General features: G+C 36.6%; 1 protein-coding gene across 2 annotated transcripts; it reads left to right on the forward strand.

Moving 5' to 3' along the window:
* The first annotated feature begins 1,908 nt into the window (after nucleotides 1–1,908).
* On the forward strand, nucleotides 1,909–16,850 carry LOC145775893 (actin-1-like). Of its 2 annotated transcripts, none has more exons than XM_082587287.1 (9): nucleotides 1,909–2,445; nucleotides 3,219–3,346; nucleotides 3,768–4,033; nucleotides 4,511–4,669; nucleotides 5,640–5,778; nucleotides 8,399–8,512; nucleotides 8,931–9,116; nucleotides 15,500–15,657; nucleotides 15,919–16,850. In XM_082587287.1, the coding sequence occupies exons 1-9, from the start codon at nucleotides 1,919–1,921 to the stop codon at nucleotides 16,108–16,110; spliced, it is 1,869 nt and encodes a 622-aa protein (XP_082443413.1). In that variant the 5' UTR covers nucleotides 1,909–1,918; the 3' UTR covers nucleotides 16,111–16,850. The 2 variants fall into 2 exon arrangements, with proteins under 2 accessions (XP_082443413.1, XP_082443414.1); XM_082587288.1 differs by having other exon boundaries at nucleotides 3,792–4,033.
* Nucleotides 16,851–17,115: the final 265 nt, after the last annotated feature.

The following is a 17,115-nucleotide window of genomic DNA, read 5'->3' on the forward strand; positions in this document are numbered from 1 at the left end:
TAATGCCTGAAGACAAACAATTTTGGCCAGCCTGTTTGCTTATTGCTACTAACACATTGGAGCACACAACTTTTTGAGGTGTTTGCAAACCGTATAACTGATTGAACAGAGAATAAGAGAATTAGAAGTGGAAATGACTTAGCCTATTTGTTTACAGCTCAGGCCCAACCAAAACATGTGAGCTATTCTATTGCGAAATTAAGTGAGTCTTTGCATCGAGCACTACTTTGTATTATTGAGAAAATTACCCGAGAATTCCTTCAAACAGTCCACAATTGCAACAAAGAACGGATGCGGTCATCGTTCATTCCTTTTTTTTCAAACTTTGAATCAATATACGCAGTTTAAACCGGTTCTTTGAACAAGTGGTTTCTAAATTTACTTAATGATTAAACCAACAAGGAACAGTTAGTTGAAAATATTTGGTATTTTAAGTTGAAAAAATATTTTTGAAACCGTGGGTGTCATACCGGTGAGTTGCTATGTTTTCAAAGTTTTAAGTAACCTGACAAAAACTAATTTAACTTCAGATCCGAAGTGTAGCTTTAGCATGATAGTAGTGTTTTAACCGTGTTGCCAGCACGCTTTTAGAAAGAAGTTTAATCACTTTCTCTACGCTATTCTAGTAGCCTAGTTGCGATGCGAAATACACCTTCCAAGATATTAAGAAGTTAATAAAAATATTCAGAATGTTTTTTATAAAAATTCTACTGATTCCACATGAACATTTTGCATAAAAATAGATATAGGCCTAAAGTTTTTGTTTTTTTCTAAAAAATAATTAGTGATGTCAATGTAAGTAGGCTAGAAATATGAAATATGTTTGTTGCTCTCAAGAAGATGACGTCAAAATTAAATGATGTTGCATGTAAAGTTTTAAAGCAGTAGCCTAAGCTGCAGGCTGGAAATCGCTTTGCCATATATCACCGGTTATGCTTATTATATGGTTATTTGTAACTTTAAAAGTTTGACTTTAATGATTATTCAAAAGCGTGTAGGCTCCATGCCGGCGACATTTTGAGAGAAAAGAAAGCAATGCGGACCTCGCTTTCTGCGCTTAATAAATATTTGAGTAAAATATTGAAAACACAATATCAACATGTCAAGTCAAATAAAAGCGAACTTGAGACGTAGGCTACCGGTAATTGCTACAACTTTCAGCTGTTGCTGACTTGGAACGAAGTGGATTTTATGACAAGTTTAGTTAACATAGCCTAAAAAATGGAAATGATTGGTAAATGGTTATGTGCTAACTCACAATTATGTTAAAAATCGAAAACAAAGTTATTTGCCTGATTACAACGTATTTTCTCTTTTAAAATAAAATTATTATGATTCTTACAGTGTGTTATTTAGTTCAGTTGGTATTGTTGACCTGCTAGCAATAAAACTTGCACATCTTCGGCCTCACGTGTTTTGGCCACTATGTTAAAAATACGTTGAAGTAGCCTAGTTATGTGCCCCCTCTTTTAATGTGCCATGTAAGAAATGCAGTGAACGAAGTAGCCTAAAGAGAGCAAAGTATCATATATCCTACAGCCTACTTATCGTTTCTATTTGTTCAATTCTCCTATCTACAATAAACTTCGCTTACGCAAGTCTATAGGCCTACTGTATATTTGATAGATAAGGTGGAGTTTATTAAAAGGTTTTGAATACGTCGAATCTTCAAAGTTCAAAACTCGTTGATATTGAAACTGCTCAGTGAATAGAAGTTTGTGATGCAGAATCGACAACATTATTATTCTTTAAAGTAGGCCGACTGTCACTTGTTAATCAGTGCCATAATGCTGATCCTTTATCGAGTTCTTTTCACAGACTAAATTGTTTAAGAAGCCGTTATAGTTGTGCTACCTGCTTACTGAATTTTTGATCTTTGTTATTTGTGCCGCTATTTTGTCGATTTAAACTTCTTGCAATGGGGTGCTCTTCAAGCGTTCAAGTAAGCAACCCTCCTAAAGAATTAGGCAATAAAAATGTGCCGAAGAAAAAACAAAACTCTTTTGACAAAACGTCGGATTATTCCAGTTTGGAGAATTTAAAATCGATAGACGATGTTCCGAGGCGTTTTAGTGTTTTGACAGTCAGAAGCGGAAATGTGAAAATGCATCAATGCTCAGAGAACGACTCACCAGAGGCAGTATGCCGGCAAATGGAATACATAGTTGCCGCGAACACACCTTCAGTTGCAGTACGGCCAATGAATTGCAGACCAACCCCAGTTGACAGTCCAGCTCCATTTCGAAAAAACTATCCCGCCAATGGCAATGCAATATATTCACCAAGCAGGTTACGTGCCTTGAAAGGAAATCCACTTTTGTCACCAGCGAGCCAACGTTTCGCTACTTCATCTCTTCCGACTTCCCCATTAGTTCGTGTCAAAGAAAGACCGGAGCCGGATTCCAGATCTTCATCTTTTGATGTGCAAAGCGAAAAAAATTTTGGGTTTGTAAAATATTGCTATCATGCATGTAATTTCTTTAGCCTTATTATAGTACAAAGGACCTACGCTTATTCCAGCTGCTTTGAGCCATTCCAGACCTATGGTATTAGCGAAGAACAAAACTAAACGTTAGTTTTAATTTGCTCCACTGTAACAAGAAGTTTTCATTAGTCACTTACTGGAAGCGTAATTAGCAATGCATCCGGTGTTGCAACATTGGTCGTGCCTTTAAAATGACGTGTAGCTAATAGGAAAGTAAAAACTTGTTTTATTTTAGATACCTGTTAGACAAACAAATTAAAGAAATAAACAGAAAATGTTTGTTTTAAAGCATTGATGATTTTGAGCCCAACCTATTTCACTGCAGACTGTAACCTACAAAACAATATTAACTTTTTTGCAAAGGGCTTTCTGACAAAGACCCTAGCTTTCAATACAAATATTGAAATGTTTCAATTCTCAAATACAATGGAGGTCTATGTCTAACGGTTGTTTGTTGTGATTTGTTCGTTGGTTGCCAAATGGTGAGAACATCTGACCGTAAGCAACACATCATCGGTTCGATGCTTGCCTAGAGCGCTATATGTCTGAGTAAGACGTTAATTGAAGGTTAAATGCTTTCTCAAAAAGAAACACAAAATGGACTATTTCTTTTCGTATAAATCTTCAACTAGACGTAAAGCGAAGAAATGATTGATCTATCTTACCCTACTTGTCAGACTAAACTTAATGTTGTTAGCACAAGAAGTTGCTAAATTCGATGCTTTTGTGATAGATCCATTGATGATACGCAACAACTGTTGAACAAAGCTCTTGAAGAATTAAGTAAAAGTTTGTCTGAAAGCCATGGAAGCATTTTTCACGTCGATTCAAAAGCTAAGCAAGCAGCACCTAGTGCTCAAGGTAAATGTTTTCAACAAAGTTATGTTTTATAAGATTATCTTTAGTGGTTCATTTCTGCTTTTTAGCTTTTTAGGCTTTTGGAAAAAGCAAACAAACTTTCAGCCCACTTACCATACAAGATAAGTCAGATTTGCATTTTGAATAGATTTGTTAATGAAAAAATTGTTAATGATTAATTGCCCTTCAAAGACGCACGACGCTGTTTATTTTTTCTGCTTTTAATTTTTTCTGGATAAAAATTTGCAACTTTAACTAGTTAGGCCTACAGATAATATAAGTTATATAAAATATTATTTTCTTTAGAGCGGAAATTAAGGTGTATCTGCTGCCTAAACATAGCTCAAATAAAACAGATCAAAATATCTGATGCATCATTTTACTGTATAGCAAAGGCTTATAGACTGTACCGTTGCACTTTAAGGTTCAGCATATTCAACTTCTCCAGATCTGACGCTGGTCAGCGGGACGTCATATGATGCTTCATGTACCCAACACAAAAAAATTATGGTCATGGATATCGGAAGTGGATATTGTAAAGCTGGACTTTCAAATGATGACGTACCATCTGTCGTCATACCAACGTTGGTTGGCCGACCAAAAAGTGACGATGCGTTTCCTGGGATGTCGAGAGACACAACGTTTGTCGGAAACGACGTTAAGTTACGAAGAGAGGTGCTTTCCCTTTCGGTAAGCAAGTACAGAACAACATGCCAAAATATAAGCTTAATAATGAAAATAATAATAGCCTTCTACAAAGATTAAGTTTGCTATATAATGAGGAGAACAAACGCTTTGTGGTTCTAGCAAAATGCAAGGTTGAGGCAGCCTAATATGTTTGCTTATCTGCTTGGGATTACTCGATTTCTATTGATTGTTTATTTTTTAGAAACTTTAAACACGAAAACGAAAAAACAGCAGATGAAATTAATTTAAAATTGTTTTTATCTACCTAATTTCACGGAGTGCAGAGCTATTACATTAAACAGACTTTTCAACTGCAGTATATGTACACACCAAGATTTGAGTGCTTGATCTTGCTAGGCTACTTCTTTGTGAATCCGAATCGAAGCATAGCCTATTGAACTGCTTGGAAACCGTTGCATGTTGAACAAATGCGTTCTTTTCAAACCTCTCACAGCTTTGCAAATTCATTTTTTTTAACAGAGACCTGTACAACGCGGTGTAGTACAAGATTGGGACGATTGGAGTGCGGTGGTCGACCATGTATTTAATATGGAATTAAAAGTTGAAATGAATGATATGTCGACTGTTTTACCAGAGTATCCATTTTGTAACCGTCAACACAAAGAAAAGAAAGCTGAGGTAAACACACACAATATGCAAAACAAATTCTTTGTTCTTCCATTTCGCAATTTTGAAAACACAATTTCTGTACTTATCTTACCTTGAATAAGTTCTATATGTGCAAGCTTTTATGCATAATTTCTACATTCTATAGCATTTACAGTGTGACTTCATAACCATTTTAATCCCTTAGCGCCATATGTGACATATATGCAACATACATTTTTTGGGTAGTAGCGAGTCAGTCCATCCACAAGACTTTAGGGTAGGAGGATGAATAATTGTAAAGAAAATAACACAAAAAGTATTTTCAATTGGTTCATAGCTCAGTGTTAGAAGTTCACAACAAGCTGTAGGCCACTGTTAAGTATTGCTTGTAGCTTGATCTACAGAAGTTGAATGGAGTTTATGTCAGATATACCAGATGTTGGTTTTAGTTTTAAAAGTGTAGCTTATACACGGTTGTATTATCTCTTACCTTCCCCATTGTCCTTTGGCTATTTTTAACAATTTGATGAAGATCATCCATACAATTTTCAGTAATGGATTTCTACTTTGAGGGGAAGATTGTAAACCTTTTTGTATCAAAGCATAATGAACCTAAATTATCTGGTGTAGATCTAAAACTTTGATTGGTTTTGGTTTTGAATCTTCATCCTCAGACTGACAAAGCCTTGATAGGTTATTCCTGGTAGTTTCGCATACTTGTAGAGCTCTTGACGCAGGGCCGGTTACCGAGATTGACAGAGTGAAGTTTTCCGATTGTTGAAGTGCTGTTGCCGGGGAATTATTTCATTCATTAGGTGCCGCTGAATGGAGAGCAGTCCTGAAAGTGCGTTGCTCAAGCGCACACCCCGAGAGTCGAACCAACGCCGCGTGATCTTGAGCCGGGCGCGTAACCACTGAGCTAACGGGGTCGGTCGGAGCTAAAGTGTTGTGTTGTGAGGCAAACATACAGTATACCTATTTTGAAGTCATATTTTTGTAGATTTTATTTGAAAAGTTTCAAATGTCCCAACTTTATCTTGGCTCCAATGCCCCCATGGCACTTCATGCTTTCGGAAAAACTTCAGGTCTTCTTGTAAGTGTTGGTCATGAAGTCACTAGTTGTGTTCCTGTTATTCAAGGTTGGTTGAGTTTCTTGTTTTTAAAGTTAGTTTTCAATTTCTCCAGCGCCTAAGGCTTATTTAGGTCTATTCGTCGTTTACTTAAATAACGTTAAAAAGCATTAGATTCTACTTGAAACAGTGGAGGAAAAAGTTCTACTTGAAAAAGTTTTCTAACACAAAACTCTATTTTCAAATGATACAAATGCAGTAGCCCGCTCCCTAAGAATACCAGATGAGTATGGCTTTAGGCCAGGGATGTCCAACCTGCGGTCCGCCTGAGGGTTTTGTGCAGCCCGCTAGTCATTTTCACACCAACTAGTATTTTTTAGCAAAATTGCTAAAAATTGAAAAATACTAACATTTAAAAATATTTAACTTCATCTCATCAATTTTTTTTAAATTTATGCCATATAGCATGCCATTTTAGCTTGAAAACAATGTCAAAAATCTCATTGACTTCATATTATAGAAGTAAACTTTAGTTTCTTTCTGTGTGTGTGTTATTTGTTCCTATTTTCAAAGATGAAGTTAATGATTTTTGGTTGTTTTTTATTGTACCCATTTTTCTTGAAATTTAATAGGCTCTGCGGTCCATTGAATTATTTCAACTGACAATGCAACCAGGGCCGGATTTAGTTGATGGGAGGCCCCGTGCAAAACAAAATTTTCGCGTTGACGGCGCGAAAAACCACCTCTACGTCTACAGTAGCATTAATCCAGCACTGCACAGCATTTTGCAGAAACGTCAAAGACTGAAAGAAAAAAAAAAACATTAACACAAAATCACATTTTTTCCACGTCGCGGGACCCTTCAAAGGGGGGGGGGGCGGGCGCCTGCACCCTCTGCCCCCCTTAAATCCGCGCCTGAATGCGACCCACTATAATAAAAGGTTGGACATCTCTGCTCTAGCCTATGTCGGTTCCACTTTCAAAAACCTACATCCACTTGAAATTTAAAGTGCCTCTGACAGGTGAATAAATTCGCTAAATTTACCTAAGATACCAAAAAGATGACACTAACAAACTTCCCTGACCAGCAAATCGTAAAAAATATCAACAGGCTACTAAGTTACACGCTTGCAAACTTTCGTTGACATCGGCGAATCTGGCACTCATTCAATTGCGAAAATAAAAACGGCAACACAGCTGTGACGTCACAGTAAGCGGGAAGGATACATTCTTTCTCTGCGATGACTTGGTAAAGTATGGTACAGCTACTGCAAAACGTGAATGTCTGGGGCTCTGTTGGTCTAAAGCATGTGCAAATTATAAGAATTACCGAAATGAAGAAGTGAACTTATTATTACTATCAGGTTTCGATCAAATATGTTGAGTTTACTTTTATCAAACAGCATCTCAATTCAATTGAAACTGCAGTTTCATATAGGGCTACAATTTTCATACTTTTTTATTTGTCCTAATCTGGCTATAGCCGTTTGCAGTGTAACAACAGTATCTCACAAACAGTGCCTTTAATTTATGGTTGAGGCAATGCCTACAAATTGCTGTTTATGTGACATTGTCAGTGACAAAGACCGTGTGCTTTCTTTTCACACTTTCCCACAAAACAAGGTGCTGAGAAGAAAATGGTCAAAGTTTTCTTCAAGTGTTCGAAAGTGGGATGGGCCATACAAATCTAGTCGTATATATTCGCTTCACTGAAGATGATTTTGTTGATACCACTCAAGTAAAAATGCCTACAGGCATGTGTTGGAGTGGATACTACAAGGTGATGCTCTCGGAAGCAACAATCGGATTGTGATGCCGTCATGCATTGTTTGGCGAATCCGAAACAATTTTCCAGATCCAGATGGCCGTTACACCGGATTTCAATTGCCAACTGAAGACACATTATAAGAAAGAGAGAGAGAACTTTTATTTATTTTTGAATAGTGATGATGAATTTAAATATGAATGATGCTTCGTACGATTTCTTCATTTTTCACTTCAAGTATATTTTAGGTTTTGTAGGAACGTATCCAGTACAGTTTTATTAAACTGCAAAAAACAATAAATCTTCGAAAAAAGCAACCGCTTGTACCAACTCCGACCAAACTGTGATCCACCAATTACATTTAGGAAACGTTTGTTTCATCCGTTGCTAACGACGCCCACTTAGGATGACGTAATACCACCAAAGTCGTCCCAGAGCAGTGAAATATGGAGTTTCGCCTATGGTGGCGCTGCGGAGCAGTCGTTTGATTAAATTACGCCCTAACCAGTCGAGCTACGAGGTTAAGATTAAAAAGTTCTCTAAGTATAATTTTGCGCTAGGAAATGCTTTAAAAAGTTACTATACTTGGATCCAACCTGTCAGGGGCACTTTAACTCAAGAAAAAATGCCACACATCTTTTTACACAAGTAAAATATCATTGAAAAACTATAATAGGCAATTAGGTGATAAGTTTATTAAATGCAGCAGGGGAACGAAACAAACAACCTATAGCCTGTATAGGCTAATAGCCTACTGATTTAATAAGCTATGTAGGCTAATGGTGCTTGTTTGCTGCTTGTTTTAGTCGCTTTAGTTTCTTTTTATTTCTGTGTTTTTTTTTTCAACAATAGTCGGCTATACAATCTTTCAGTTCATCTAGTTTGTAGGTGCAATACTTACACATTATTCATCTTTTTTTAAAGGAAACGTACTGACTGAAGGAGTCAGGACTTTGGAGCTCGGTGGCTCAGATATCACAAAACAACTGAAGCATTTAATTAGAAGTTGTCATGTGAATGGAATAAATCACGACAGCGGTGAGCGTCTGTGATGATAATGGTAATGATTGTAATCAGAATCCTATTTTCAGGAGGGAAGTAGGAGTTGTGCTCCCAATTAGAATAAATACTTAGTAATTAATGTCAACATGTCAAGTATTAGTGAAGTTTAGTAAGTAAAGTTAGTAAGCAAAATTAGTATAGTAAAGTTAGTAAACTAGCTTTTTATATCTTTTAATAACGCACATCTCACACAATGCTTTCTTATCTCGCAACCATAACTCCGAGTGTAATCATATCCAGGCCTGTGAAGTCGAAATCGGAGGGTTTTAGCGCTTTCAAAGTAAACCTCGGTCTTTAAATTTGCAGTCGAGGTCTGAGTTCAGTGTTCCTAAACACATGGCTTACAAGGCTATATTTTGGATTGATTAAATAAAAAGATTATTGGGTATTTTAGATCAAAGTATCTCAAAGGCAATGATGGAACGGCTTTGTTACGTCACCAACGGTGCTGCTGACGACGAGGACGCAGTAACAAGCCCGAAACAGCGAAGTTACTCTCTCCCCAACGGTGCTACAGTTAACCTTGATAAAGAAAGATTTACAGCCCCTGAAATATTGTTTGATCCTCAAATTTTAGGAGGTAAGTAATGATATGTGCACATTTTTTTATCAACAGGGTTCAAATGGCAGTCTTCATCAGTGGCTTGCGCAGGAATTTTTCATGGGTAGGTGGTCGTGAGACCATTCTAATCGTAACCAGCATTTAGTTCGAGGCTAAAACGAAAGTGGGTCTATGACAGGTCACTAATCGTACACTTGGTCGAGAAAGCGTGACGAATATTAGCGTACGTTTTTTTTGTTAAAAATTTGTTGCAAATATGCAATCTAAATCGTGAATGCAATCTACTGTCGATTTCGAATATAGCCGGTGTTTCCTGTGAAGTACGAAGATGTTTTTTATTTGAGTTACGTTAAGATTGCATTTTGTAGCAAAAAGAAATTTAAAATACTCGTTGCAGTACTTTGCTTTTACTCTGGAACAGAAAAAGGGGGCTGGAAGATAATAAAAATCTCTCCGAACCCTGTGATTAATTATTATTATTTATTTAACAAACGAAACAAAATTTTGAAATAGGTTGTGTCTTGTTTGAAACACCCCTCACTCCCTGAGTGAAAGCAGTCAGCTTATCTTAAAAGAAACACTTTTTACGCAATCCCACGCAAGTTTGTCGTGATGTTTTCTACCTTATAGCCTACGATTCTTATGCATTGGCATTTCATATTTCTTCTCAGCGCATAACGAAACCAAATTTCTGAGATCTCGAAATTTTTCGCTAACAAGAAAAGGTTGGATTTAAATTGTGCTAAAAATGATTGGTACATGTCCAAAATAAAAAAATATAGAAAATGGTAAAAAAATTATTAAGTTATACGTATTTCCGAAAAAAGTATGTTTCGCCAGCGTTTGAATTTCAAGAATAAAACTTGTCTCATCTGTTGTTTTGATCACTGACGTTTTGATCAAGTTTAATTGGAAGATCGAAAGTTAGTCACTTAGCTTACATGCAAATGAAACTTGTCATTTTTAATCTCGTTGATTTAAAGACAATAAATTGAAGCGCCTGGAATATATTTTTGTGTACTGTTGTGTCTCGATAAGTCATACTCAGGGATGTTATAATTACATCTTCAACTTGTAGGAAACCATGTTATTTTATGCAGACGGTAATTAAATATATTTTCCGTAACTGTCACTACCTGATATATTGGTACAAAACATTGCGATTGTAACTTTTGAGTACCAGTACTTAGGCACCAAGTTTGAACAGTTAGTAACAGAAATAACCCGAGGAATCGACATTTCGTAATAAGCTTCAACCTACAAACGTTCTTCTTGTTTCCCATGGTGAAACAAGTGATATATGATACTTTATCGTTAAATTAGTGGGGCGGTAATCAGCTGACTGTTTGAAATAGTGATTTCCGATGGCCATTCCCTCACGTCAAACACAATAGCTAAATATTTTTCTCTTTAATCGTAGGCAAAAGATAATAATATTGAAGTTTTTAAATTCGAATTGTTTTGAATGATCAAAGCTGATTGAGCAATAAACCGGAGAAATAAAACTTTTTTGATGTACTGGAGTGATTTACATACTTGGGTAAACACAAAACTCTTTCATTTACTTTTGAGAAGAGTCTACCTTCATTGCGTTCTGAGATACTTCGTGTTTTGTACCATTGTTCTCGTTTCGCTCTATTTCTTTTGAGCATTTCTCTTTATACAAACAAAAGAAAACTTGTCCTTAGGCATGCATGAGAATCAAATGAATTGATCTGACAGAACAATATTTTTCGATGGGTCAACTTAGAATTTTCACAAACATGAAGTTATTATGCACAAAGGTCAACTTGAGTTTTTTGTGTTGTTTCAAAGTTGCCGTCTTGGCGATAGTTGTACAGCGGACCCACCTGATTGGAAGAGTAAATATTTGTAATAATTATATTATTCTTGGTATCTACTGTAGGCTACTTCATTTATGACCTCTGCCATAAAGATAAAGAACTATAGTTTTCTACCGTGATTAATTTGTGGCACTGGCAAACTAAACAAACTGCCTTTAAAAGAACCATTCTTACACATTTCCATTTTCAAAAAGAACAATTTTATCTCAAACTTTAAAATCATATAGATGTTCTTTGAATCAGCTTAACCTGTTTCGAGTCTTCTTGTAATAGTGCAGTTTGAAAATTCAGTTAACATCAGAGAAAATTGAAACACTTTCAAGCTTCGGCTTTTACATTGTGCATTCGTTTGTTCAATTTTTGCTTTTTCAAAACTCTGGTGCCCCTATAAGTTTTTCTTGATTCGGGCTATCATACGTCTTCTTTTGAGAGGATTTGTCCTCTTTTTTCAAGAAAAATGAATTGTCCTCCGAGGACACTAAAAATGCTCAAATGTCCTATTTTTTGACAGTTTGGGTTTTCATGCTTATATTTTCAACGGGATTATATTGCTTGATGACGTTTCAGCGATGGCTTGTAGGTTATTTGTTTTCTAAATATTTTGTATACCAATGATATAACATGCTGATTTATAAATTCTACTAGAAATTGACGCATTTTATGGAACTGTTGTTGAACGTTCATTGGCTGGTTCACTGTAAGATATTAAACGACATTTTAAAGGCCATGCTCATACTTTCACAAAAAATTATTCTTTTACCTTCATACGCTTTATATTGATACAACGCTTGCAGACGTTGCTGATTACCAACTCAGTTTGGTTTGTTTGTTACTTGAAACAAATCGAAACGATTGTCTAAAAGTGCAATTTGTATAACACTTAACACCTAAGCTACAACAAAAGAAATCATGGCATGGATACTGGAGTGGATAGGCCTACTGCCTACAGCTTTGCAAGGAAAGAAACAGCGTTTTAGTTCACGCCGTTTTTAGCATCTTAACGGTTATGCGCAGCCATGTGCGCAGTCTACTGTTTTAATCATTTTTCTTGCAAATAATTTAACCATTTCGTTAAGGCTGACCATTCCTTGTTGAAAAAAGTTAAGGCTTGGCTACCTAAAGGTCGTGCCTGATTTGTCACATTTTGCAGATTTTTGATTTGTTACATTTTGCATTTGCTATCTGACTGAGACTGTCTAAAAATTAGTTTTTTTTTTACTTTTTGCTGACTCCTAATAATATAAAATCATTTGATGTCTTAAGGAAGCACTAAAAATGAGAAAAAGTAAGGTAAACGTTCAGTCAATCTCTTTTCTTGTTTTTTTTTTGGTAACTTTTGCTGCGTATGCCTATACTATAATGATCTATAAAAGATGTAAAAGATTCTTCAAGCGTAAAATTTTACTTGCTGGCGAAACGTGTCTTCTTTTTAGGCGATGTAAATATGGTAGGCCTATTTTAGATCTGCTACTGTTCCCCTGCCCCCATTGTCAGGTTTGCTCCAGCTGATTAGCCTCGAAAACAGAGGCTGTTTGCTTTTTTTTTTCATTTCATAGTTGCTGCTGATAATTATGCGTCCTACTGGCAGTGGCTCCGAGAGGGGGGGAAGTCGGGCCAGTTTCCCCCCTAGCAAAACATTGTAAAGGAAAAACGAGTAGTTTTTTGTTTTTGCACTTTTGAGGGGGGCCCATTTTTAGTACTAAAGTAAAAATGTACCAACTAAATAATCAACAAATTCTTAAATGAAGTGCGTAGTTCCAAGTATTTCTCAATCATTGTAAATGTCACTCTCGATGCTTCTCATCAAGAACAAATCATTTTCGTGTTAAGGTAGGCGATGTTGAACAGCTTCAAGACGTAAAATCTGAAGCTGAAGTGATTTCTGCATCACTGAACGGTTTCGATTGTACTGATAGTTTCAACTTGAAAACTGGTGCTGTTTTAGCTAAGCGAGAACTGTTTTTGCTTGACAACTGAACCTTAACTTCAAAATCTGCTTTGACCAGGCATAGGATGTTGTATCCAACATAAGTTATCAGGGAAAGTTAAAGGTATCAGTCCAAGCACGATTAAACAAGTAAATCCCGTATTTTTTTGTTTATGGATCATCATCATCATCAGTCATCATCTCCGCCTGCAGCAGATTGCGCATCAACATGAGTTATTTGCTTCCAAGAGTGGCAATTTTGAGCCAGCTCGCCCAGTGTCGCCAAGTTGAGTCCGGTCTATGATTGGATGTTGTCTTGCCATCGTTTTGGTTGTCTGCCACGTTTTTCTTTTTCCTTCTACTTTTCCTTCTGTGCAAACTTTGCTGATTCCGAATTGTGATCTTTTAGTGTGGCCAAACAGTTTTAAAACTTTTGTTAGTCATGCTTCTCATGATGTGATTTTGGAAGGTAGTGAGTTTTTTCTTTATTTGAGTTTTTTGTATATGGATGTTGTTGCTTAGGCTAAGCCTAGTTGGAATGCAAAATGTTGCCTACAGACAGCGTTGTTCCAATGTCTTATCATTTTTGGAGTAATTGATTATCTGTAAGCTTGTGACATCTTTAAAGTTATAGCCCAGTCAGAGGAAAAATTCTGAAAAATCTAAAGTAAGCTGTCCTATCATGTTGCAAAGAAAATTTACTTCGAGAGGGTAATCAAGGCGTGGTGCAATCATACCCAATGCTTTACATTACCCTCTTGCAATTGAAGCTTTAAAGACGTTTCTTAAATGCATCAAGTTGGAACCAACAAGAGCTTGATCGGAAGCTGAGTCAATGCTAAAGTAGCCTACAACCAGCAGTTTTAAATTTGTGACTGCTTTGCATTATGTGGATTACGGTCCTAAACAAGATTCACTGATGAGTTTAATGAAATTAAAGGAAGATGTAATCTAAGTAAGAGAAAGCTGAGAAGAGTAGGCTACTACTCGCAAGCTAAAGTTGCAGTGGCAATTATAAATTTAAAAAAAAATGATTTTCTTTTCCTGAGGACAGAACGCTTTTATAACTCCACTTAACTAGCTGAATCATTCGAAGGAAATGTATTTTACCGTCCTACATTGCAAAGGATTCAATAGTTGTTGGAATTGACAAATGTATCAACAAACTCAAACATATCGTCGATGAGTTTGAGTTCCATGAAAATTTCATCGTATGTCTGTTGTGCAGTTGCGGGCATGTGGGACAAATTTAAACCATTTGTAGGCTACAACAATGATATTTTTCAAGACATTTTGGATGAGTTGGTACTTTTGACAGAAAGCCACACAGCAAACTTCAGCTGCAAACCAGAACGAACCACCCCATAATCTCCACACAAGGAATCATTGATTGCAACTTTCGAAAGGTTTTTCCAAATAGTTTTGTTATGATTTTTTGGTCTTTTGGTAGCTACCTCCAACGGTTGCGCTTTGAGAACGTGGTTTTAGCAATTACTGAAATCTGTAAATAATCGTTTGCGCTCCAGTAGGCCTATGACTCAAAACCGATTGAAAAACCTAACTAGACATGTTGTGCATCAATTCAGACGTCGCAAAATTTTATCATTTGATGCTGTGATCCGTAACTTTGCATTGCAAAAAATCCAGAAAGGGTTGAATTAAATCAGGGATGTCCAAAGTCCGGCCTGCGGGCCAACTCCGGCCCACGAGAAGTTTTTGTATGGCCCGCGCCTGTTGTTGTACAATGTGTTATTTTTGGCCTGCAGACACTCAAAAATCATATAAATTCAACTTGCAGTTTTCAGAAAAATTATTGTGGCTGTTGGCCAGCGAACTCTTATTATCAAATCTGGCTCGCGTGGGAAAAGTTTGGACAATCCTGAATTAAATGCTTGGTTGAACTATTTTTGTTGCCTGTAGGCCTATTGTGTGTTTACAAAGCTTTCTAGACAAAATAGTTTGCCTAAATGGCATTTTTGCTGCAAGTGTAATCCAGTTTGACGATTTTTACATTGAACTAAGTTCTTTTCATGCTGAGGAAAGTAGGCTAATTTCAGCTTAACACGAACATGCAACGCAAGATACAAATTAGTTGTACATTTGCTAAAAAATGTTATGGGGCCCATTTTTCGTATTGTTTCCCGACCAGTGCTGATTTCTCTCGGAGGCCCTGCCTACTGGCCATTCAAATAAAAGTCAATCTTGCACAAATTAAATGATAAGTTGTACAACAACCTAACACACACATAATCTCTATTCAATTTTAAAATGTTTTGACGGTACAATAAAACACAATATACAGTAGAAAGGAATAATTTTGTTTGCTCGCTTATAGTATTTAAGTTGATTAGTTCATTGACGATCCTTTTTTATGATAGGCTACAGCAACAACCAAGTTACTTATTTTTCCATTAGTTAGGCCTATATTGGATGCCAAGTACAAAACCGATTACACCAAGCAATTGCGCGTTACAATGTGTAACTTCAATGAAAACTTCACTAAACCGGTTCATGAAATTGCCTAAAGCCAGATTACGATCGGTAGACCAGGCTATTTTTCACCACGGGCGATATTTCATGTAACTTTTCTGTTTAGATTTTTTCATACTAAATGGAAGATACATTTTTAGACGAATACGCTGTGATGCCAGGTCTTCACAAAATGTGCTTTTCAAGCGTCGAAGCTTGCGGTGAAAGGCATGACAATGCGGTCACAAAGGAACTATACAAGAATATTGTTTTAACCGGGGGTACTTCTTTGCTTCCTGGGCTGGCTCAAAGATTAAAGGTTTGTTCCACATATTTACGTATACCAGAGGGTAGAATCCCTCTGCTTTATCCCTAGTTTTGCAAAATCTGTCTTACATCTTTTGACTTTCAACCAATACAAAAGGCAAAGATTTTTGCTAAAATGACAAAAACTCATTGTGTTTTATTTTTATTTTTTCTATGACAAGTCACAGATTGCGGGTGGTAGAAACCCAAAGCACTTTTCGACGCCAAATTATTTTTTAATAAACCATAAAATACATTTATAATTTTACTGCAGAACGAAGTGACAGATCTGGTTCCTGGACTGCCCGCAGACGCTTTCAATGTGCATTCTTTGCCAAAGCGTCAGTACGCGGTTTGGAGAGGTGCATCGTTTATGACGTCACTACAGTTATCACGTGGTCGTTGGATGACGAAAGCGGAATTTGATGAACATGGGCCTTCGATTGTGCACAGAAAGTTTGTCTAAAACATCTGGCACTCAAAAAAAAGATGGGGTGTTGTACGTTTGTTTGATCAAAGGGAATACAGGAATTGTGTTGACGACTCGACCCCATGAACAGCAAGCAGCGATTTAAGAAGATTTGCATTTCTTCCCGAAAAATTGGTTATTATTTCTTTGCTGTTTTATGGCAAACTAAAATATATTAGTTGACGTTGTCGACAACCTAACGCGAAGTCACCTTCTCTTGGTAATATCTTTTCATCTACTGCATGTACAATGTATACATCACCATCTGTAACAGGCTATCGCCTACTGTACTTGTTGAAATGTTTATACTTTTTTCTATCTATGTCACTGTAAAATATTAACAAAGCTGCTGTGCAATGGTTAAAATAATTTATTGTTTACTTATGTCAGGCTGAGCCGCGCTACTGTTGTTTGACAGTTGTAACGTTGCACCATTGAGAGTACAAGCCTAAAATTAAAGAAAAAATCGACAATTTGAAAATACATCTTTTTCAGTATTGGATAAGTTTTATTTATTGAACTAAGCTTGGAGTGTATTATTAACTTCACTGGACAAACACTTGAAACGATTATATATTATAATTACAAAGTAGCCTACAATGTAGGCCTAAATTTTAAAGTTTTAAAAAGCTCAAGTTTCTGAAAATAAATCTCTTGAAGCATCATTGTCAAACATCTGTAGTTTACTTTTGAAACTAATCAAATTTTCCTTCTATACAACTGATGATTTTTTAAGATTTCAAGTGGTTTTTTTTTATCAAATAATTACGAATAAATCACCTTGGCAAACACACCTCCTGTGCTTTACAGTTTGTAGGCCTAGCCTACTGAGTTTGCTCAAGCGTCAACCCGTTTATCATAAACTGATTCACTATCACAAACTACCTGTATGCAGGGCTTCCAAGAGCCCTGCCGGGCCCCGGTGCAGATGTTGCTGCCGGGCCCCCCAGTGCGACATGTCGCGTGATATCTCACCAATCACAAGCAAAATTTGCGGTGCGC

Source organism: Aplidium turbinatum, chromosome 8 (assembly GCF_918807975.1).
Source record: "Aplidium turbinatum chromosome 8, kaAplTurb1.1, whole genome shotgun sequence".
NCBI classification, from domain to species: Eukaryota; Metazoa; Chordata; class Ascidiacea; order Aplousobranchia; family Polyclinidae; genus Aplidium; species Aplidium turbinatum.

Excerpts from the sequence above, each read along its gene's own strand:
- LOC145775893 (XM_082587287.1), top strand. The coding sequence starts at position 1,919 with ATGGGGTGCTCTTCAAGCGTTCAAGTAAGCAACCCTCCTAAAGAATTA. Across the intron at positions 2,446-3,218 it reads CAAAGCGAAAAAAATTTTGG|ATCCATTGATGATACGCAAC; the intron begins GTTTGTAAAATA and ends CTTTTGTGATAG. Across the intron at positions 3,347-3,767 it reads AGCAGCACCTAGTGCTCAAG|GTTCAGCATATTCAACTTCT; the intron begins GTAAATGTTTTC and ends TTGCACTTTAAG.